The 24,826-nt window shown below is 38.4% G+C and overlaps 2 protein-coding genes across 8 annotated transcripts in view; one reads left to right on the forward strand and one right to left on the reverse strand.

Annotated features, from left to right (window-relative positions):
• Positions 1–17,245, forward strand: part of SACS (sacsin molecular chaperone) — a 59,233-nt gene extending 41,988 nt beyond the window's left edge. For both annotated transcript variants that reach the window (XM_039718758.1, XM_039718759.1), the window contains one exon: positions 51–17,245. In XM_039718758.1, coding sequence (XP_039574692.1) covers positions 51–11,611 — 11,561 coding nt within the window. In that variant the 3' untranslated portion in view covers positions 11,612–17,245. The remainder of the gene's footprint in view (positions 1–50) is intronic.
• SGCG (sarcoglycan gamma) overlaps positions 15,483–24,826 on the reverse strand; it is a 106,952-nt gene continuing 97,608 nt past the window's right edge. For 5 of the 6 annotated variants that reach the window (XM_039718762.1, XM_039718764.1, XM_039718763.1 and 2 more), the window contains 2 exons: positions 20,655–20,778; positions 15,483–19,006 (listed from right to left, as the gene is read on the reverse strand). In XM_039718762.1, the coding sequence (XP_039574696.1) occupies positions 18,833–19,006; positions 20,655–20,778 (298 nt within the window). In that variant the 3' untranslated portion in view covers positions 15,483–18,832. The remainder of the gene's footprint in view (positions 19,007–20,654; positions 20,779–24,826) is intronic. The other variant, XM_039718765.1, reaches the window with a different exon arrangement.

Here is a 24,826-nt window from a genome sequence, read left to right on the forward strand (position 1 = left end):
TTATTCTGCTCTGTGATTTTCACAGCTTTTCCCTTTTGCTGTAATTTTAGGGAGGCCATGCACTCAGCTGCAGCTCCTGAACCCCGAAAGGTTTGCCCGGCTCATCAAAGAAGTTATGAACAGCATGTGGCCTGGGAGAGATGTGGTTGTACAGTGGTATCCAGGCTTGGAAGAAAAAAAGCACCCACCAATTTCCTGGCTGAAGATGGTCTGGAAGAATCTATATATACATTTTTCTGATGACTTGAGCGTGTTTGATGAAATGCCGCTTATCCCCAAGACGCTGCTGGAGGAAAATCAAACATCGGTGGAACTGGTTAGATTTAGGAATCCATCACCCATCATTCTGGAAGATGAATCTGAGACTCAGCTCCCAGAATATTTAGCTGATATTATTCAGAAAATTGGTGGAGTTGTACTTAAGAAACTGGATATTTCTATCCAACATCCACTTATAAAAAAATACGTGCATCCACCATTGCCAAGTGCTGTTTTGCAAATAATGGAAAAAATGTCCTTACAGAAACTATGCAATCAGGTTGCCTCATTCCCACCAACACATAAAGATGCTCTTAGGGCATTCTTAGCTAGTTTAACAGATGCAAATGAAAAAGAGAAGAGAATTATTCAGGAATTGCTAATATTTAAAAAAATTGAAAAATCATCTGATGAAAGTGTTCCTGTTTTTACTGGGCTAAAAGGTAGTAAGGTATTACACCACACTGCCAAAATTCCTCCTGGTCTAAGGTTTTCTGTTCCAATAATTGACAGCAGTGATGAAGCAACTATTCGCTTGGCTAATTTGCTGAAAATAGAACAACTAAAGAGCACAGACTGCTTGAAGTTTGTTATAGAAGACATAAGAAGTGATTTTTATTCATATGATGAAACAGCACAGATAATGCAATGGGTACTTGAAAATCTGACTTTTCTGAAAAATGAGAATACAGATGTGATAGATTGGCTGACACCACTAAAGTTTATTCAGATCTCACCAGAAAAGATGATGTCAGCAAATGAACTCTTTGATCCTGAGGTAGAACTTCTGCAACATTTGTTTTATGCTGAGGAGGAAAGTTGCTTCCCCCCTGTTATTTTTACATCCTCAGATGTTCTTCATTCACTGAGACAAATAGGCTTAAAAAATGAAGCCAACCTTGAGGAAAATGATATCTTGAGAGTGGCAAAAAAAATTGAAAGTTTGCATGCTGACCCTAACACCAGTCATGATTTGCTGTTAAGAAAAGCTAGAACTCTCTTGACGATTTTGAACAAAAACCATATGCTGCTTCAATCATCTGAAACAAAAGCTGCAATGAAAAAGATAAAATGGATTCCTGCAAGTAAGGAAAGGCCTCCAAATTATCCAGGGTCCTTGGTTTGGAAAGGAGATCACTGTAATCTCTGTTCACCACCAGAAATGTGTGATATATCACATGCAATTTTAGTTGGTTCCTCAGTTCCTCTTGTGGAAAATGTACTGTTGGATATAGAGAAAGCACTTGGCATCCCCACCAAGCCCAGCATAAAAGCAGTCTTGAAACATTTCAAGGTGGTAGTTGATTGGCATAGTTCTAAAACCTTCAGTGATGAGGACTACTATCAATTTCAGCATATCTTGCTTGAGATTTATGGATTTATGCATGATCATCTAGAAGAAGGCAAAGAAGCTTTTAAAGCCCTGAAATTTCCCTGGGTTTGGACAGGTAAAACATTTTGTTCCCTCACACAAGCAGTTATAAAATCAGTTCCTGATCTTGATCTCCAGCCTTATCTACATTATGTTCCAAAAACTATGGCGAAGTTTCACCAGTTATTTAAATGTTGTGGTTCAATTGAGGAGTTAACACCAGACCATGTTTCTATGGTCATTCAGAAAATATATCTGAAGAGTGAGCAGTCTCTCTCGGAACAAGAGAGTAAGCAAAGCCTTCACATTATGTTGAGCATCATAAGATGGCTGTACAGCAATCAGATCCCTGCGAGTCTGCATACACCCATGCCGCTGTACAGTGGCAAACTTCCTTACAAACTTGCAATGAAGCCAATTCATGAGTGCTGTTACTGTGACATCAAAGTTGATGACTTAAACGATCTGCTTGAGGATTCTGTTGAACCCATAATTTTGGTGCATGAAGACATACCAATGAAAACTGCTGAGTGGTTAAATGTCCCGTGCCTTAGCACAAGACTCATTAATCCAGAAAATATGGGGTTTGAGCAATCTGGGCAAAGAGAGCCTCTGACTGTGAGAATTAAAAACATATTGGAAGAATACCCTTCCATTTCAGATATCTTTAAGGAGCTTCTTCAAAATGCCGACGATGCTAATGCAACGGAATGTAATTTCCTGATTGACATGAGAAGAAATAATGATATAAGAGAGAACCTTCTGGATCCAGGAATGGCAGCATGTCATGGTCCAGCTTTGTGGTCATTCAATAATTCTGAGTTTTCTGACTCTGATTTCCTAAATATAACTCGATTAGGAGAGTCTCTAAAAAGGAGTGAAGTTGACAAAGTAGGAAAATTTGGACTGGGATTCAATTCTGTTTATCATATCACCGATGTTCCTATTATTTTGAGCCGGGAGTTCATGATTATGTTTGATCCAAATGTCAACCATATAAGTAAGCATATCAGAGATAAATCTAACCCTGGCATCAAAATCAACTGGAGTAAGCAACAGAAGAGACTGCGAAAATTTCCAAATCAGTTTAGGCCATTTATAGGAGTTTTTGGTTGCCAGCTACCACTGACAGTAGAATCTCCCTATAGCTACAAAGGAACACTTTTCAGGCTGTCCTTTAGGACTCAGCAGGAAGCTAAAGTGAGTGAAGTCAGCAGTGCATCCTACAATACAGCAGACATTTACTCTCTTGTGGATGAATTTAGCATTTGCGGTCATAGACTAATTATATTTGCTCAGAGTGTAAATTCAATGGTTTTGAAATACTTGAAAATTGAAGCAGATGATCCCAGCATGGCACAAGATGTTGTCACTATCAGAAAAAATCTGTGTTCTTCCAAAGCCTTGACTGCACCAAATGCAAGTGTTTTAAAGGAAGCAGCTAAACTCATGAAGGTGTGCAGCAGCAGTACTAAAAAGCTTCCCACTGAAACACCAAAGTCGTCATGTATCCTGCAGATAGTAGTAGAAGAGTTTCACCATGTGTTTAGGCGGATTGCTGATTTACAGTCTCCACTTTTCAGAGGTACAGAAGATGATCCAGCTGCTTTCTTTGAAATGGCTAAATCAGGACAGACGAAAAGATCAGGTGATGAATTGCCACAGAAAACAGTAGATTCAACAACGTGGCTTATATGTTCTTGCATGGATGTTGGAGATGCTTTGAAATTTTCTTTGCATGAAAGTGGACGAAGACTAGGCCTAGTTCCCTGTGGTGGTGTAGGAGTGTTGCTGTCTGAAACCCAGGATCAAAAATGGATTGTGAAACCTAATTGCAACAACATAGGTGAAGTATTCTGCTATTTACCTCTGCGAATAAAAACAGGCTTACCTCTCCACATAAATGGCTGCTTTGCAGTTACTTCAAATCGGAAAGAGATCTGGAAAACAGACACAAAAGGAAGATGGAATACAGTATTCATGAGGCATGTTATTGTAAAAGCCTACATAGAAGCCCTTTGTGTTTTACGTGACATGGCAATCAATGGTGAGCTAGTTGACTACAGTTACTGTGCAGTGTGGCCAGATCCTGATTCAGTTCACGATGATTTTTCTGTTATTTGTCAAGGGTTTTATGAGGACATAGCTCATATGAAAAGCAAAGAAGGGATCAAAGTGTTCTCTGATGGTTCATCATGGGTTTCCATGAAGAATGTAAGGTTTTTAGATGACTCCATACTGAAGCGGCCAGATGTTGGGCCATCAGCCTTCAAGATCTTTCTGAAGTACCTGAAAAAAACTGGTTCCAAAAATCTGTGTGCTGTAGATCTTCCATCTTGGGTAAAGACAGGATTTGAAGAAGCGGGATGCAAATACATATTATTGGAGAACACTTTCTCTGAGAAACAGTTCTTTTCTGAGGTATTTTTCCCTAACATTCAGGAGATTGATCCAGAGCTACGCGATCCTTTGATGCGTTATGTTCTCAATGAAAAAGTTGAGGAGTTCTCAGGAATTCTTCGTGCTACTCCATGCATTCCCTGTTCATTGGATGGACATTCATTAGTTACACCATCAAGACTGATCCATCCTGAAGGAAGAGTTGCAAAGTTGTATGATGCTGAGGACGGAAGATTTCCTTATGGTACCACTCAGGATTATCTTAACCCTGTTATTTTGGTTAAACTTGTGCAATTGGGAATGGCTAAAGATGATATTTTGTGGGAAGATCTGATAGAACGTGCAGAGTCAGTAGCTGAAATTAACAAGACTGATCATGCTGCAGCTTGTCTCAGGAGCAGCATTATATTGAGTCTTATTGATGAAAAATTAAAATCTAGAGATCCTAGAGCTAAAGAATTTGCTGTAAAATGTCAAAACGTTCCTTTCCTTCCTTTCCTTAGCAAACCAGCAGGCTTCTCACTGCACTGGAAAGGCAGTGATTTTCCGCCTGAAGCGATGTTTTCAGCAAATGATCTCTTCACTGCTGATCATCAAGATATAGTTTGCCTCATACAACCAATTCTTAATGAAAATTCCCACTCTTTTAAAGGTTGTGGTACTTTGTCATTAGCCGTCAAAGAATTTTTGGGTTTACTTAAGAAACCAGCTGTTAATTTAGTCATAAATCAGTTAGAAGAAGTTGCAAAGTCGTTTGATGGAATCACGTTGTATCAAGAAAACATCACTAATGCTTGTTACAAATATCTGCATGAAGCAATGTTAGAGAGTGAATCAATGAAAGCCATGATAATTGAACAGCTAACAAACTGTAGTTTTATTTTGGTTGAGAATGTGTATGCTGATCCATCAAAAGTGTCTTTTCATTTGAATTTTGAAGCAGCACCCTATCTCTATCAATTGCCTAACAAATACAAAAATAGTTTCCGTGAGCTGTTTGAAAGTGTGGGTGTAAGACAGGCTTTCACAGTTGAAGACTTTGCTGTAGTTCTGGAATTAATAAATCAGGAGAGAGGGACCAAACAACTAACAGAAGACAATTTTCAGCTCTGCAGGAGAATAATTAGTGAAGGAATATGGGGCCTCATTAGAGAGAAGAAGCAGGAATTTTGTGAGAAAAAGTATGGTGAGATATTGTTGCCAGATACTCGTCTTGCACTTCTGCCTGCAAAATCTTTGTGTTACAATGACTGTCCATGGATAAAAGTTAAAGACACAACTGTTAAATATTGTCATGGCGATATTCCAAGAGAAGTTGCAGTGAAGCTTGGAGCAATACCAAAACGCCATAAAGCTTTAGAAAGATATGCATCAAATATCTGTTTTACTACCCTTGGAACAGAATTTGGCCAGAAAGAAAAATTGACTAGTAGAATTAAAAGCATTCTGAACGCTTACCCTTCAGAAAAAGAAATGCTGAAAGAGCTCCTTCAGAATGCAGATGATGCAAAAGCTACAGAGATCTGTTTTGTTTTTGATCCTAGACAGCATCCAGCCGATAGAATATTTGATGAGAAATGGGCACCACTTCAAGGACCAGCACTGTGTGTTTACAACAATCAGCCTTTTACAGAAGATGATATTCGGGGAATCCAGAACCTTGGAAAAGGCACAAAAGTAGGAAATCCCTGTAAAACTGGACAATATGGTATAGGTTTCAATTCTGTTTACCACATCACAGATTGCCCTTCTTTCTTGTCTGGTAATGATATACTTTGCATTTTTGACCCTCATGCAAGATATGCACCAGGTTCAACATCAACAAGTCCTGGCCGCATGTTTAGAGATTTGGATGCAGATTTCAGAACACAGTTCTCAGATGTACTAGATCTCTACTTAGGAAATCACTTTAAACTGGACAATTGTACAATGTTTAGGTTTCCTCTTCGAAATGGAGAAATGGCAAAAGTATCAGAAATTTCATCAGTTCCATGCTCAGATAGAATGGTCCAAAATCTTTTGGATAAGCTGCGTACAGATGGAGCAGAACTCCTAATGTTTTTGAACCATATGGAAAAAATTTCTATTTGTGAGATAGAAAAAACAACAGGAGCACTGAATGTCCTGTATTCTGTACAAGGCAAAATCACTGATGGAGACAGACTGAAACGAAAGCAATTCCATGCATCTGTGATCGACAGTGTAACTAAAAAGAAGCAGTTAAGTGAAATTCCTGTACAGCAGATTACTTACACAATGGATACTGAAGACTCTGAAGGAAATCTCACCACCTGGTTAATTTGTAACAGGTCAGGCTTTTCTGCCATGGAAAAGGTATCCAAAAGTGTGGTCTCAGCCCACAAGAATGAGGACATTACTCTTTTCCCTCGTGGTGGAGTAGCAGCTTGCATTACTCACAATTACAAAAAACCCCACAGAGCATTCTGTTTCTTACCCTTATCGTTAGAAACTGGATTACCTTTCCATGTGAATGGACACTTTGCTCTGGACTCTGCAAGAAGAAATCTGTGGCGTGATGATAATGGTGTTGGAGTAAGAAGTGACTGGAATAGTAGTCTGATGACAGCGCTGATAGCACCAGCCTATGTTGAGCTGCTGATTCAGCTGAAGAAGAGGTATTTTCCAGGCACTGACCCTGCAGTATCAGTGCTGCAAAACACACCTATTCATGCTGTGAAAGACACTTTAAAAAAGTTTCTATCCTTTTTCCCAGTTAATAGGCTTGATATTCAACCAGACTGGTATTGCTTAGTGAAAGCAGTTTACACTTGCATTTATGAAGATTTGAAGCGTCTGTTACCTGTTATGAGAGCTCCAAATGTTGATGGGTCTGATTTGCATTCTGCTGTTATCATCACATGGGTTAACATGTCTATTGTAAACAAAGGCAGACCATTCTTTGACAATTTGCTACAAGATGAATTGCAGCACCTCAAAACCACAGAATACAACATCACAACACGGAAGACAGTGGCTGAAAATGTTTACAGACTAAAGCATTTACTCTTAGAAATTGGATTTAATTTGGTATATAACTGTGATGAGACAGCAAATCTCTACCACTGTTTGGTAGATGCAGATATTCCTGTCACCTATGTGACACCTGCTGATGTCCGATTGTTTTTGATGACATTTTCTTTTCCAGACTCTAACTGCCACATTGGAAAGTTACCCTGTCGTCTTCAGCAGACAAATTTGAAACTGTTCCATAGCCTCAAACTCCTGGTTGACTACTGTTTCAAAGATGCAGAAGAAAATGAAATCGAAATTGAAGGTTTGCCACTCCTCATTACTCTTGACAATGTTTTGCAAGTTTTTGATTCAAAGCGACCAAAGTTTTTGACAACATACCATGAACTGATTCCGTCACGGAAGGATCTCTTTATGAACACATTGTATTTGAGATACAACAATATTCTGCTCAGCAGTGAAGTAGCAAAAGTCTTTGACATCAGAAGTTTTGCGGAATTGTTGTCATCTGTGCTGCCTAGAGAGTATAAAACTAGAAATTGTATGAAATGGAAGGAAAACTTTGCAAGTGAATCTTGGCTTAAGAGTGCTTGGCATTTTATCAGTGAGTCTCTAAATATTAAGGAAGAGCAAGAAGATACACAAGCAAAATTCGATGGTGTTATTGAAACTTTGAAGGACTGGACTTTGCTTCCAGGTGTAAAGTTTACTGTCTCAGCCAATCATCTGGTTGTGCCAGAGTGTGATGTCTTGCTGCCGCTCAGCATCATGCATATAGCTGTCTTTCCAAATGCTCAGAGTGATAAAGTCTTCCATGCTTTAATGAAAACGGGCTGCATTCAGCTGGCATTGAACAAAATCTGCTCCAAAGACAGTGCTTTAGTGCCTTTGTTGTCGGGACGTACAGCAAACATAGATAATCCCTCCAGCATTCTGAAAGCCATACAATATATGGTACAGACATCAACTTTTAAGACTGAAAAGTTAGCAGAAAGTGACTTTGAGGCTCTCCTAATGTACTTCAATTGCAACTTATGTCATTTGACGTCTCAGGATGACATTAAAATTTTAAAGTCTCTTCCATGTTACAAATCAATCAGTGGCCGATACATCAGCATTGCAAAATATGGGACATGTTATGTCCTCACGAAAAGCATCCCATCAGTGGAAGTAGACAGATGGACGCAGTCAACTTCATCGGCTTTTCTTGAGGAGAAGGTTCATTTGAAAGATTTGTATACTCTGCTTGGCTGTGTCTCTGTGGATGATCTTGAAGTGTACTTGAAACATCTTTTGCCAAAAATTGAAAGTCTGTCTTATGATGCAAAATTAGAACATTTGATCTACTTAAAGAACAGGCTAACTAGCATTGAAGAAACTTCAGAAATGAAAGAACAGCTGTTTGAAAAGCTTGAAAGCATTTTGATCATTCATGATGCAAGCAATAGGTTAAAACCTGCAAAGTACTTTTATGACAGGACTGTAAAAGTCTTTGAAGTTATGCTGCCTGAAAAATTCTTTATACCTCAAGATTTTTTTAAGAAGCTAGAGCAACTTACAAAACCAAAAAATCAAGCAGCGTTCCTTCCATCATGGGTAACTTTTCTGCGACATATCGGATTGAAATTCATCATTTCACAGCAGCAGTTACTGCAGTTTGCTAAAGAAATCAGCATGCGAGCAAATACAGAAAACTGGTCTAAAGAAACACTACAGAATACTGTCGATGTTCTCCTCCATCATATATTTCAAGAAAGAGCTGACCTTTTTTCAGGAAATTTTCTGAAAGAATTGTCTTTAATTCCTTTTCTGTGCCCTGAGCGAGCTCCAGCAGAATTTGTGAGGTTTCATCCTCAGTATCAAGAAGTTAATGGAACTCTTCCTCTTATACGATTCAATGGGGCACAGGTGAACCCTAAATTCAAGCAGACGGATGTGTTGCAGTTGCTATGGACGTCATGTCCTATTCTTCCTGAGAAAGCAACACCTTTAAGCATCAAAGAGCAAGAGGGGAGTAGTCTTGGTGCACAAGAACAGCTTGAGCAAGTTTTAGCCATGCTGAATGTTAATTTGGACCCTCCTCTGGACAAAGTTATCAATAACTGCAGGAACATATGTAATATAACAACTTTGGATGAGGACATGGTGAAAACTAGGGCCAAGGTCCTGAGAAGCATTTATGAGTTTCTTAGTACAGAGAAGAGGGAATTCCGCTTTCAGCTTCGAGGAGTTTCTTTTGTAATGGTGGAAGAAGGTTGGAAGCTCCTTAAGCCTGAGGAGGTGGTAATAAACCTTGAGTATGAATCTGACTTCAAACCTTATCTTTACAAACTTCCTTTAGAACTTGGCACTTTCCATCAGTTATTTAAACATTTGGGCACTGAAGACATTATTTCAACAAAGCAGTATGTTGAAGTTCTAGGTCGCATATATAAGAGCTCGGAAGGAAAGCAATTGGATCCTAATGAAATGCGCACAGTTAAAAGAGTAGTTTCAGGCCTGTTCAAAAGTCTTCAGAATGATTCTGTAAAGGTTAGGAATGACCTTGAGAATATGAGAGATTTTGCCCTTTACCTTCCTAGTCAAGATGGTAGGTTGGTAAAGTCTAGTATCTTAGTTTTTGATGATGCACCCCACTACAAAAGCAGAATCCAAGGTAACATTGGTGTGCAGATGCTTGTTGATCTTAGCCAGTGTTACTTGGGCAAAGACCATGGCTTTCACACTAAATTGATAATGTTGTTCCCTCAAAAGCTGAGGCCTCGCTTACTTAGCAGTATACTTGAAGAACAGTTAGATGAGGAGTCTCCCAAAATTTGTCAGTTTGGAGCATTATGTTCTTTGCAGGGAAGGTTACAGTTACTGTTGTCTTCAGAGCAGTTCATCACAGGACTCATTAGGATTATGAAGCATGAAAATGACAATGCTTTCCTGGCTAATGAAGAAAAAGCAATAAGACTTTGCAAAGCTTTGCGAGAAGGTTTGAAAGTTTCCTGTTTTGAGAAGTTGCAGACAACATTAAGAGTTAAAGGGTTTGCTCCTATTCCCCACAGCAAAAGTGAAACATTTGCTTTCTTGAAGAGATATGGAAATGCAGTAATCTTGCTTTACATACAGCATTCTGACAGCAAGGACATAAATTTCCTCTTAGCATTAGCCATGACCTTAAAATCTGCAACTGACAACCTGATTTCTGATACCTCATATTTAATTGCCATGCTGGGTTGTAATGATATTTATCGGATCAGTGAGAAGCTTGACAGCTTAGGAGTGAAGTATGACTCTTCTGAGCCATCAAAACTTGAACTACCAACACCTGGCACTCCTATACCAGCTGAAATTCACTATACACTTCTAATGGATCCAATGAATGTATTTTATCCTGGTGAATATGTTGGTTACCTTGTTGATTCTGAAGGTGGTGATATATATGGATCATATCAGCCCACTTATACCTATGCAATCATTGTGCAAGAAGTAGAAAGAGAAGATGATGAAAGCCCAAGTTTTCTAGGGAAGATTTACCAGATTGATATTGGATATAGTGAATATAAAATAGTCAGCTCCCTTGACTTGTACAAATTTTCCAGACCAGAGGAAAGCTCTCAAGGCAGGGATAGCACACCTTCTACCCCAACCAGTCCTACAGAATTTCCAGCACATGGACCAAGGGCAATTCCACCTATCTTCACTGGTAGAGAGAGCCACAAAACAATGTCCTCAAAACACCACTCTCCAAAAAAGATAAAGTCAAACTCGTTGCCAGAGATATTAAAAGAAGTGACATCTGTGATTGAACAGGCTTGGAAGCTTCCAGAATCTGAAAGAAAAAAGATTATTAGGAGGCTGTATCTTAAATGGCACCCAGATAAAAATGCAGAGAATCTTGATATAGCTAATGAGGTTTTCAAACATTTGCAGAATGAGATTAACAGGATGGAAAAACAGGCCTTTATGGATCAGAATATGGACAGAGCCTCAAGGAGACCATTTTCATCTTCTGCTTCTCGATTTCAGTCAGATAAATTTTCATTTCAGAGATTTTACACTTCGTGGAATCAGGAAGCAACAAGCCACAAATCTGAAAGGCAACAGTATAAAGAAAAGTGTCCCTCCTCCACAGGGCCCTCTTACTCCCAGCGCTTTTTCGTCCCACCTACGTTCAGGTCTGTTGGCAATCCTGTGGAGGCACGTCGATGGCTTAGGCAGGCCCGAGCCAACTTTTCAGCTGCACGAAATGACCTTCATAAAAATGCCAATGAATGGGTGTGCTTTAAGTGCTACCTTTCTACTAAACTAGCCTTGATTGCAGCTGACTACGCTGTGAAGGGCAAGTCAGACAAAGACATAAAACCAGCAGCCCTTGCACAAAAAATAGAGGAGTACAGTCAGCAACTTGAAGGACTTTCAAATGATGTTCAGACATTGGAGGCTTATGGAGTAGATAGCTTAAAAACTAGGTATCCTGACTTACTTCCTTTTCCACAGATTCCCAATGATAGGTTTACTTCAGAAGTTGCTATGAGAGTGATGGAATGCACTGCTTGTATCATAATAAAACTTGAAAACTTCATACAACAAAAAGTATAAATTCTTTGAAGAGGTTAGGGGACTGTTTTGTCAAGAATTAGGTGTTTAAAGTGGTGGCATACAAATGCAGCTCTGCAGATTATGGAACGTCCAAGAGGTTGCATGGTCCCAAGCAGTTTAGAAGTGTCGTACACAAAGGTGGATTGTATTGAGGTACTTAGAACTGATATTTGCTTAAATGGGATTTTTTTCCTTAACTGAGCCTGCTGTTAAGCAAACTGTAAAACAAAACCTGAATATTTTTTAGAATTTGCAAGGAAATTGAGCTGCAAAAATTAGATGTATGCACAACATTGTGATTAATTGGCATATTATTGAACTGCACTTTATATAACCAAAGCTTAGCTTTCTGTTAGATAAAACCTGTAATTATAACTCCTTATTAGATTTATTTCATTTAATGTAATGTTTCTGAAAGAGTAATGTCAGTTTTCAATGTACTAATCTTAAGACTGGACATACAATGAAATGGGGAAACGGGGTGGAAGTTAAAGTAACTTTGGAGATATTGCTCCAAAGCATATCTGTATTCTTTTGCGTTCTGTGGACATTCATGTCACTCACAGTAATACTCTTTATCAGCTGGATCTGATTATAAATTTGCTGCAGTATCACACTGTAAACATTTAAAGGCTAGTTTAGTACATGTGAACTGGTACAGTTATTTTAATGCTGAATAATGATACTTGATTTAACATGCCACATCATGTCATGCATTGATTGCATTTACTTTATTATAAAATCATTAAGTATTTAATTTACTTTTTTTTTAGAGCCTGTCATCTTTTGTTTAATGAGAAAGCATGTGGATGATATAAAATCTGTGAACATTATTATATGGTGTTTTATGATTTTTTTTGGAACACCAAAACTGAGTTTTCAGATGCCTAAACGCTTGAGTTCCTTTTTTCCCCCTGCGTGTGTGCCTTTGTGTATGTACATATATATATATTTTTCCACAAACATTGGTTATAGTACAATTCAGTAAATCATTTTTTGTGTACACAGAGCACTGTTTTTTGTTATGTGTTTAAAGGTGCTGCAATGTAATGCTGGTTTTATTTTGTTATTCACTACAGCCCTTGAGAAATCTGATTATTAGTTCACACTCTTTTCTTTTATAGTTTGTAATACTTTTGGTAATGTCATGTGGTATGTTCAACATTAGCTTTTTGTAAAAAAAATTAAAGAAATAAAAAATGGAAGGATCATGCTAAATGAAAGGATTTTTTTTTCCTTCTGGATCAACCACATTGAACATAAATGTCAAACATTTTCCAGAGGCATGCTGTTACACTTGTCTAATTGACAGCACAGTGAAACTGCAATTTAACTTACAGAATACAAAGGAAAATAAACAACATCAAGCTTGCTGATACAGCTGATACAGCTGTGATAGGGTTGTAATACAAAAACAAAAAAATCACAATGAAGTCTGCCTCAGTTTTGAGTAAATTATGAAGGCCTTGTTCTCGAAGAAATGTGACAGTTGGAAAATGATACTGCTTCTGATTGTGGAGCCCTATTATTATTATTTCTGCTATTAAAATAAGTGCCATACATTTAATAAAGAAAAATGCAAACATATATTTCAGTCCGATGTGTTTCAGTTTTATAATGTAAGCTAACTCTTACCTATTATTTGAAGCTGAAGCTTTTATATAGGTAAATACACAATCTTTTTTTGATTAATTCTAAATAATTGTACAAATATTAAAATACTATTGAAAAGGAAATTTGCTTTTTTTTTTTTTGCAATGACAAATGTTTGCAGTTTTCTCAAACAAGTTGTACATTTTGCTGATTTTTTTGCAATAAATAGCATGTAAGTAAAACACAAATCCTGGTGTGTCATGAAATAAATCAGTTTAGTTAATTCCCTATGTTTTTAAAATAGATTCCTTTGTGGTTCTTGATTTGTGCATTAAGTCAGATGAATAGTATTCAGGGTAAGCAAAATACTTGAAAAGGACACAGTTCTCATGCTTTTCATTTTAAATGGAGCTAAAACATAAGGTCTCATGGAAGCATAAAAAAGTATAACAGGAGCACCATGAACACTTTCCTGTTTTTACGTGAGCTCTTGAGGAAGAAAAACCTTCTAAGTGTTTAACTGTGTTTTATATGCAACTAATGTTGCCTTACCAGTATTATTATTATTATGAACTGTTAAAATAGCTGTGCAGAACCACTAAACTATTCTGTTATAACTTTAATTTTGTTTAGTTTGTATATTCTGTTGAGCACTGACACTGAGAAAGAAAATGGTTCCACTTCTTATGCTAATGGTCTGAAACAATTTTAAACTCTGAGCCAAGTTGAGAAAGAAAACTGGAATGACACAGAAAAAACAAATTAATTCTGTTATTCCTGAATTGAAACTAGCAATAAAATTTACAGATGGCTGCAGAGGGACAGGCAAGAGAGGTGTCTCAGTTGGAAGTCTCTTAGTTTCTTATTTGCTTAACTCACTGTAACAGCTAACATAAATACAGAGGCTGTGTGAGACCAGAAAACCATATTCTGACAGAACATGATTTGATAAGTGCCATTTAATTATTGATTAAAAATAAAAACAAAAAAATAAAATGCTTAATTGATTCTTCCTTTTGGCTCAGCTGGGAGACTTGGCAATGTGTCCCAAGTCAGGTGTGGAGGCTTAGAACAGTTAGGATGTGATGATTCTGTACTAAGGGTCCATAGAAGTAAAAGGTAGCATGTAGGTTCCACAAAAATACATTTAGTAAGTAATTCTGCACATTAAATGAGTCCTCATTGGAGAAAATATTTTTTCATTCAGGTCTATCTCCTGTCTTCCACAGGTACCAGCAGTTTATCTAGGAAAAGCAGCTTCAGTTCTTGTCTCCCAAAATTACAGTTGAGGAGTTTAACAAAAAGTCAGTGGTATAGGAAGCTGATTCAACTATACGTAGAACAGCTTAAATCTAAGGAACTGCAGTTGGAATAAGCCTTGATAGGCTTGTTACTATCTTGTGCTTTAAAAACTTTCCTCTCAAACAATGAGGTGTTACACAGCTATTCTAAAAAGCACAGGACACTTTACTCAGCAATTTGTGACAATAAAAAATACCTTTTGTTTGTTTGTGGTTTTATTCCATTTTGTTTTTGTTGTTTTTTGTTAAGGACATAGATTTTTGTGTAGCTGACTACCACCAGAATAAATGGTTTATTGTGTAAAAAATGCAGTTTTACAATATTTGTACTCGAATCATTATCAGTAGAGTTACTGTAATGATTTGTGAAATAGGATTTAAAATTTACTACAAGGATTGCATGCACTTGGTACTGGTACACCTGGGTTTCTTTAAACAAGGCTGTAATTAAATCTATTGTAATTTCTCCAATTAAAGTAGAGGAATGTAGTACCACCTTTGAGATTTTCTGTTGCTGGATCTAAACTCTTTGAGAAAGGCTGGATTGGTCCCAGGGAACAAAGGCAGAACTAATAGTTCAAAAATAACTAAACCTGGCAGCCAAAGTAAATGTTTTCATTTGAAGAAGACACTTTTTTTTGTCACATGAAGGGTTTTGTCAATGAATTTTTAATCAAAACTGTTTATCTTTTCATTGGTTTGTTTTCTGGATGATTAATTCAGTATCTGCCGTAATTTCTTTGTTAACTTTGACCTACTACTGATTAAGACAAAGGAATTCTAGATGTCAAATGAAACCTAATTGTAAAGCATTTTCTGAATTCTGCTAAGTACATTTTTAGCTGGGACCAAGAATTGCATTCATATTTTTAAATAAAGTACATTTCACATTCTTAGTCTTGGAAAAACAATTTTGTTTTAAAAATAAAAACATTCATTTCAGCTGTGTTTCATTTGAATACAAAAGCAGAAGCAGATTGTTCAAAATGTATAAAGTTTATTCAAGAACTCGGTTTCCAATTCTTGCAATTTCCTTTTGCATAAAGCTATATAAAGACAGACAACTGCTAATACTAAAGGACTGTGAAATGGAAAAAAAAAAGCTCGTGTTTGCGCAATTACCAGTGAACTTTTTCTACCATTTTTCCACTGTGTAACAATTGGAACCAGTTGCAAGAACAGCTGTAAATAATTCTTTTTGAGGGAGTAAATATGCAAACAAATCAGTTCACTATGCTGGTAGTGATTTTTTTCTCTTCTCCATTTGGATAATGCTTTTGGAAATAAACTAGAGAACTGCATACTCTCAATTCCCTGTGCCATAATTTTCTGTTACTCTGTAACTACTGAAGTTTGATAGAACTTTGTAGAAACAGTAATTTTGAAGTATTAAAGAGGGATGGATAGACATCCACATGGAGATACCAGAAACGATAATTTAGCGATGTATGAACTATCATGAGATTAACAGCAATTCAGATTGTGGCATCAGCTGATTACATTCTGGTAATGTTAGCATAAATTTTGTTTCTCTACTAACCATACATAAAAGAGAAAAAATAGTCAGTGACAAGATGTTGCCAGCCATGCTTTAAAACGTGCACAACTTCTATACTGGAACAATACCTCTGATGTCAGTGTTGTAGCATAATGAAAAGAAGAAAGAAAATTAAGCAATGAAAGGGATCATGTTGGTGATTCGGGTGGCAGTGCTGAGGGTACAGCAGACCTCTTTAGGTTTTGGTATACTCAAAATCCACTGTGAACTTAAGCAAGTCCAGAAGATTTCCACAAGAAAGGTAGTAGTTATTGCAGTGTGAAGTGCTATCCTGTTTAATAGTGTTACCAGCCAGGGGACTGCACCCTGATTTTCCCAGATCTTTAGGGGTCAGGTTATTCTTGCCTGGAAACCCTCAGTTCAATCCCTTGCTGTGAATCAATTGGCAAATCACATTTGAAAATGTGCCTCCAAAACAAAAGCTTAAAATGTATAACTTAAACTTGTGCTTCTGTTGCCAGCAGAACAAACAGATTTTTAACTCTTTTGCAGTATCTGGCTAACATTTAGGGGTTAGATTAGGGAATTATTTGTTTGATACTCCACGGAAATGGGCATATGTTCCTCAATGTCAGAACAATGGCTGAAATTTCTAAGGACTCAAGTGCCATTTTTGTTGTTAATACTACACCTGTAAGAGACTGGTGACATTACAGTTCTCCAAGTTAATTGTAGCAGTGGTTTTTAGGTATCTGGCACATGCAAGGGTATTTGCTGACCTTTATTTTAGTACTCGAAATTCCTATCCAATGAAGTGTGCTTGTATTTTGGTTTCTAAAAGCTTGTGCATGGAGCTGGAACCACCTAAACTGATTTTAAAGGAATACTGAAGACAAGTTTCTGTTAAAGTGTGCCTCAGCTGAGGGCTTAGCCTTAGAGACAGATATTGTCAAGATACAGTCGTGGAGATAAATATTTCTCCCCTTGTTGCCAATAGTCTTGGACTCACTCCTGAAGACAGGAGTAAGGGAATGAGTCTAAGCCCAAGAAAAGGCAATTTCAGACATGAAAGATGTGTGGCTTCCTACTTCTGCCTTAGGAGAACAACAGCTGGAGCACTCTCCAGCTAACATGTGAACCCTTGCTTCCCTCGCCTAAGCTTACCTTAAGTGTTTCCTACTTGCTCTACTGAAGTTCTTGGCGTCTGCATTAATTGCTGAGGGCTCCACCCTGCTGCTGAAGGGCAGTTTCAGTTCTGTACATCAGATTCTTGGAGAAATTGCAAAGGCAGCCCTTAAAGTGGGGACTGCCCTGGGCTTTACCACAATAACAGGGGACTGTTTCTCAGCTCAGGCTTTTGTGTGTACCTGGGGATCTCATCCAAGGTTTGATTTTCTTCCCTTGTTCACCAGAGCTTAAGTATCAAGTTTGTTAGTAGTTATTTTGTCCTGATTCTTTTGTTTTCATGATGGTGATTAATTTTTTTCCAAAAGGTGGACATTTGTGGTTTACTAACACTATGGGATAAAGTCCTTCTGTAAATAGACACCAACACAATATGTGATAGCTCCTTCCTGGAGATCATAATGTATATACAAAACAGCATCAAAGGAATTAAAAACCCATGAGGTTTAAACAACAGACTAAATCTTAAGTACAAATCTTGCTACCCAAAGGTGTGCAAACAATTTATTTGTGTTCAGTGCAACACTGTACAGGGGAATGGATCTGCAGTTGCGTTTGTTTACAAGGCCAATAAATGGTTTGTCAGCTCTGGTGAACATTTATTTTGTATCCAAAATCCTAATTAAAAAATAGTAACAGTTTTACTCTCTCTGTTTGTGATGGAGTCCCAGTCTGACAGGATCAGAAATACCAGTAAACAGGTGCAGATGGGAATGAAATATTCCTCTTAATTGAAATCTGTGGGCTGCATAAAGGGATTTTTTCCCAGTGTCCAAATAGTTCCTTGTGTCAGACAATCTGAAGACGCCTTTTTTTTTTTTTTACTAGTCCAGCTGGCATAACAGATTGCCTTGTTGAATTAGCATGTCCTAAAATAAAAAAGGATTTAAATGAATATGATGGTACAGGCAGTAGAACAAACAATTGCTATTATAAAATATACTAATATACTTCTCTGTTGTATAGTGAATGGATTTGAGACACAGAGAGGCCTTCATGACTTCTGGAGCTTTTTGCATTAGTTATTTTTATATGAATCTCAGTAAGAAGCAACTCAGCATATGTGTTGCCAAATTAAAATAGAAAGCTATTAGCAAATTAACATCTTTTACACAGAACTCATACAAATACCACATTTTTCTATCTTGTGTTATTGCAAGAACAAAATTGCATAGACCATTTGCTGGCACTTTCTGAATTTTCCAAATAATGCTTTGTCTTACAAATAATTCAAGTAGTTCTCTCAATTTCATTTCACCCACTAATACAGTAAGTGTTTACATGTAGTGAGAGGAAAAACCCACGGATCTCAAAAATATGAACAATGACATAATCATCTGACTGAATAATAGTTCAGCAAGGAAACATATTTGTTTTATTTTTCTATGCTCTCTGTAAGGCTGTTTTCCAAGTGTTACTGACAAAACATGTAATTTGATTCAAGTCATTCTTCTGAAGTGGAAATGTCATTTGTGCTCTTCTTTCCCTTACACCCTGTATTCCAGAACTGTAGATGCAGATTTGTTTCCTAAATTGTAAGTACTTTTTGTTTTTAAAATGCTGAAAAATATGCTTTCAGTGATGCTCTTTAGGAGTAATACAAAACTCAGATGCCCAAGGGGGTGTGTGGCCTTTTGGGGTGCCTCACTGGCAGACTCGGCTGTATTCCTGGCAAGTGGAGCCCACGCCGGCCACTGACAAGTAGAGCTTTCCATCTGGACACACACAGATTTCATAGAGCCCCTGAGAAATCCCGGATCCACCCCTCGTACCCTCAGGCAGCTTGGGCAGTCGCACAGTTTCAGCATCGAGCAAAAGCTGTGTGGGGAAAAAGCAGGACAAACGGGGTTATTAGAGATGGTAAAGCAATAACGTGCCATGAGACAAGCTGAATTTGGCTAGGCAGAAACTTAAGAACAGCCTTTTACACAGGACTTGTTATATACAAAGTTTCCCTGAGCCCTAGGCTCTTGGCAGACATAAACACAGGACAGGAATAAGCTGGTGCCCAGCCTCTTATCAGAAAACTCCTGAAGTTCAACAAGGCCAAGTGCAATGTCCTGCACCTGTGTTGGGGCAATCCCCAAAACAGAGCAGGGTGATAAACCGATTGAGGAGAAAGATGTGTGGGTAATGATGGATGAAAACCTATGTATGAGCCAGCAATGCACACTCACAGCCCAGAAAATCAATCATATCCTGGGGTTGGATTGAGGAGAAAGATGCGTGGGTAATGATGGATGCAAACCTATGTATGAGCCAGCAATGCATGCTCACAGCCCAGAAAATCAATCATATCCTGGGTTGCAACAGGAGCAGCATGGGCAGGGGCAAGGAGGGGATTCTACCCCTCTGCTCTGCTCTGGTGAGAGCTCACCTGCGTGCAACAGGAGCAGCATGGGGAGGGGCAAGGAGGGGATTCTGCCCTCTGCTCTGCTCTGCTCTGGTGAGAGCTCACCTGCAGTGCTGCAGCTCTGGGGTCCACAAAATAAGAAAGACATGGGTCTGTTGATGTGAGTTCAGAGGAGGGACACGAAGATGCTCAGAGGGATGGAGCACCTCACCTAAGGCTGAGAGGATTTGGGTTGTTCAGCACAGAGAAGAGAAGCACTCATTGGAGCCTTCCAGTACTTAAAGGGGCCTACAAGAAAGCTGGGGAGGGACCCTTTATCAGGGATACTGGTTTTAAACTGAAAGAAGATAGATTAGATATAAAAAGGAATTTCTTTCAGCAGTGAGGCACAGGAACAGGTTGCCCAGAGAACTTGTGGATGACCCATCCCTGGAAGTGTTCAAGGCCAGACTGGACTGAGTTCTGTGCAGCCTGGTCTAGCTGAAGGTGTCCCCGTCCATGGCAGGGGAAGTTGGACCTGTATGATGTTTGAAGTCCCTTCCAGCACAATTCACTCTGTGATTCTAAGATAAGTGACAGGGTCCCTGCCCATGCACAGAGCAGCAGGACACAAACACTGCTGCTGGACCCAGGTCTGTCCTGGCCTGAGTGCTGAGGCCTCACCATGGAGCCAGCTGGTTAAGGATGGACGTGGGTCGGTCTGCAGTTCCTCTGTGGAAGAACTGGCACAGTACAGCCTTGCAGAGGGGATAAATTTAGGCTGCTGCATGTTGCCTGCTGTTAATGATGCATGCAGAGCTTCACTCCTTAATTCTGCCACTCTGGGGCTGTGTCTGCTTCTGAGCCAGGGGGTGCCTGGGAATCACTGTGCTAGTGGGGAGCTAAGCAGTATCTAAGTTTTATTAGAAATCATCTCTCTAAGCTAATACAACATTATGTCTGTTGGTAGTATTATTTATCATAAATGAAAGTTTTATTATTGTCACTATTAATTTTAATATCCTGACACCTAAAACCTGAGGAATTAAATTAACAGAACTTGAAAAAAAGCCTTGAAGTTATTGTCACACAGAAGATCAACCACAGTTATGGAAAAGAAGGGCTCATACTCACCACGCCATCACTGCTGTGTAGTTTGATATCCATCTGGGAAAGAGCTTCAATATTCCCAGCTTGTGCTTTAATATTAATTCCCCGTGGTGCATCCATACTCAAAGATCGAGTTGGTGATTCCAGCCTAAAAGCAGGAGCAGGAAATTGGACAGTAGCACAATGTCATATGTTCCTTTATTTTAGAAAAATAAGTAAACATTGAGTAAGCCCTTGCAGGCTCTGAAGTGATATAAAAGATGCATTTTCCCTTTCCTTCAGGCAGACTTGAAAAAGGAGGCAGCTATTTTGAAAACCAACAAGCATCCCAAATGAAAAAATATAGATTAATTCATGATACAAATGCAAGGTATTATTTCATACACAACCACAGCTTATTTCAGTATGACAGTAACCTAATCTATCAACTTGAAACCCAGTTTTACATTAGTTAGTTTTCAATTTGTTTTCACTTTTGACATAATAAGACATTGAAATAAATACAATAAATATAGTCTGGAACTTTTTTTAATCAATGAGATTTTTGACAATGCAACAGATTGCCTTGTTGAATTAGCATGTCCTAAAATAAAAAAGGATTTAAATGAATATGATGGTACAGACAGTACAACAAGTCTTAGCTGGGCTAAGATTTCACTCTTTGTGTGTGTATGTTGTTTAACTAAATGATATCTGAAACTTAAAAACTGTTAATTTGAAATAAAAATTATAGAGTATAACAAAGAGAGTTGCAAACCTTGCAGTGCCACAAGATGGCAGGAAGGCACTGTATTATCTGAGTAATCACCTCGTCAGATCAGCTGTGCAGGAATAATGATTTTTATTTTTCCAAGAGATAAGGCTTTGTTTCTTCAGAATTCTGGTATAATTTCCATGCGAAGTAGAAGGGATAGAAGTACTAATTAAAAATCATGAGAAGGAAAGAAAAAGCCCAATCCTAGCAACAGGCTAGTGATTATGTTGCTTCCTTTGACCATTACCTAGAACTGCTTCACCTGGAGGCACTGCAAGATCAGAATTGATACCTATTAGGTTTTGATCATGAATATTCACTCACTCTTCCTGATGACACCAGGCAACACTAAACAGGTGAATATGAAGGCTAGAGAGAGTGAGACAACTGTGATCTCTGTTTACATGTGCTGACTTTCCTGTTCTCTGGACACATACCAAAGAATGTGGGTTGCATCCACAGTGCAGAACACAGACACAGTTGTTCCCAAGCCTGCATGTTCTCATCCACTGTGTTTTCTAGGGAGGTTGTGCAGAGGGCTGAGTGTGTGTGTGTGCATGCACTCCCAGCAGATGTTGTGCTGGCTCCACGGGTGCTCCACAGGTTCCAGTCTGGGTGAGAGGAAGCTGTGCCCAAGCAGGTCTTTTACTGGGAATGCATTGTGTAGTGAGTTCAGACTGATTGCCAATCACTGGCAGGAATTAGCTGTCTAATGTACTGAGACCCAACTCTTAATTTTATTTTTGTTTTCCTGTTATTTCATTAAAACCAGAATGTAAAAGAAGGCAGTTTGTGCTTGTGAGGAAGTTCAGTTGTATCTGAGTTCTGAAGAAACTAAATCCAGCTGATAACTTAAAACCTAAATCCATGATATCTCAGCACAGTCACTGAAACTTTATGTTTTATCCTCAAATCTGAAAATAGCTCAAGCAATATTGGCTTATCACAGCTGGCCAGAGTTAGCAGAAGATTCTATCTTCTCTGATCCTGAAAGGTCCCTTCCAACCCAAACCATTCTATGACTTCATGTTTCTATGATCTGCCTCTCCCTGACACCTCCTGGGTTCATCACCTTCAACAAGTTTAAACTCCAGACTGATAAATAAATGAAATACTGATAATGGGTGAATGCATCATGGCCCCATATTGAGACCATATCCACAAAATAATTTGATGCCTCATTCCATGAATCTGAGATAGCACAAACTTCTATCATGACCATGCTGTGTACCAGGTCATGAGTTCTGAATCAGACAATCAATATAGTATTAATAATCTTTATTAAGCAGTGTTTGGAATTTAATAACTTTTGTTAAATTGTTTTTATGGATTTTTGCTTTAGATCTCTAAATTTATACCTCTATGGAATAGAAAATCAGTTTTTACCTGAGCGATTAATGTGGGAGGTCTGCTTCATGGGAATATTTTTCTGCACATTTGTATGCATTATATACTGAAAAATTTAAAAAAGTTTCTATTTTCAATCTTTAAAATTTCATCTATTTTCATAAATTAGTGTCAAAGTAGTCAAATATAACTTTGCCATAGTTTGTCTTAACAAAAAGCTTTAAAGTCTGAAATATCTCATATTATTTTGTAAAGCATTTCACCTACATAAGCAAACTATACGTAGGCATAAATTTGTATTTTTAAACTCCATTAAAATCACAGGATGGCAGACTGGGACAAACTTCTGAGAGTATATCAGACCTAGAGTTTAAAAAGCAATCAAACAAGAGAGAAATATTTCTTACTTTCTACAAAAATTAATGCTGGCATAAAGCCTACAGACTTCGGAAGCACTTAGATTTATGATATGACATACACATAATTTAAATTACATTGCAGAATTACATTTGCTATATTAATCACAAACCTAAATTTCTGCTGTTTATACAGGTCCTATTTCTAGATTAACTCAGCCTGGATTTGCCTAATTAAGCACGTCATTGAAGCTTCCTGGCAATGCAAACTGTTGTGAATCAGTGATGTGAACTGTAATATGATATGTGAGATTCTAGCAAAGGCAAGAGTCAATAACACTAATGATGCATTTCTTTGTACAGTATTCAAAGGTTCAGTGTCTGAAGTCCAGATGCACTCAAAGGGAAATGGACACCTAGTGTAGAAACAGTCTGAGCTGAACCTTGGCTCTGAATGTCCCTTTGAATGTTCCCACATGGATGTGCATCTCTCAAATGGCAAAACAAGAATTCAGTTTGCTTGCAAATAATGGAGGGTGCTTGGAGAGTAAGAGGGAAGAAATTAATTGTCTTAGAGTTTCTGGTCACTTTATAATGTTTGAATTTGTGCATTAGAATGATGAGGGAATATATTGTTACCAGTCACTTTATATTTTTTTTAAACTTACAGACACATAAATTTCATTTAAGAGGATGAAGTGAATGATCTTTACCATCTAGGGAAATTAATCTATGTAATGTGCTGTCCTAAATGTGACATCTGTCACAGCCTCTATCTCACTTGGGAAGATGGATTCTGTACTTCTGAGTAGCTTCTATGTACTGCGGTAGCTGCCAGAGTCAATTAGCAAGGGGGGTGGTGCAAGAGAAATTGATCTGGGCAGCACAACATTTGATGCCAAGGACCTGACAGCCCATTATGTGTGTCCTGAGGAGAACTCTGGACTAGGTGTTGCCAACTGGATGCCCAGAAAGTTTGGAGCACACTAGGTGTTCTCCAAGAGATCACAGCTTTCAGATTAGTTTAACACAAATGTCACCCTGTCCATGTACCCCAAACAGTTCCACAATGAAAATCAAGATGTGGAGAGCTCAGGCCATTGGGAGATTTCTCTCCCAAGCATTGTTTCTAATTTGAATGAAGACACTCAAGTAGACATACTCACAGATTGTAAGGCAATGCAAGCCACACCTGGGCTCACTTGCAGGATAGTTACTTTGCCTGGCTCCCCTTCATCCTGATCCCTGCAGCCTGAGAAACTGCACTATGTCAGCTTATGATAGCCAGGGAAGGGTGAGGGAATAGGTCGTCCCTGGTAATAATTTACAGCTGTCATTTGCTGGATATTGGTTTTCCATAGTCCATCACAACTAAAGCAATTGATTGCAGCAAAGATGGTATTTTCTTGTTGGTAAGAGTTCCAGGAGTCAACTATACTGTCTTGTCTGGCAGCCAAAGAAATTTGGTGCTGAGCTGTGCTAAATAATTAATGGACTGTGTGAAAAAATATTCTGAGGGAACCTCAACAGCATCCAGGCTCTGTATCTGAAACCATCCCAACAAATGAAAGGCTTGAGGATTTCCCTTTTCCTATAAGCATGTTGCCAACTCGTGGAATGCCAGATCACCAGAAATTGCGCAGTTGGCTGTTTTAGGGAGGATGTGAGGGCAGGGACAGCTTGCAGCAGTTCTGGTAAAGAAGCAGATGACACTGCCTGTGCATGCTGCAAGAATACAG

Source organism: Passer montanus, unplaced genomic scaffold, assembly GCF_014805655.1.
Source record: "Passer montanus isolate IOZ18808 unplaced genomic scaffold, ASM1480565v1 scaffold4, whole genome shotgun sequence".
Lineage (NCBI taxonomy): Eukaryota > Metazoa > Chordata > Aves > Passeriformes > Passeridae > Passer > Passer montanus.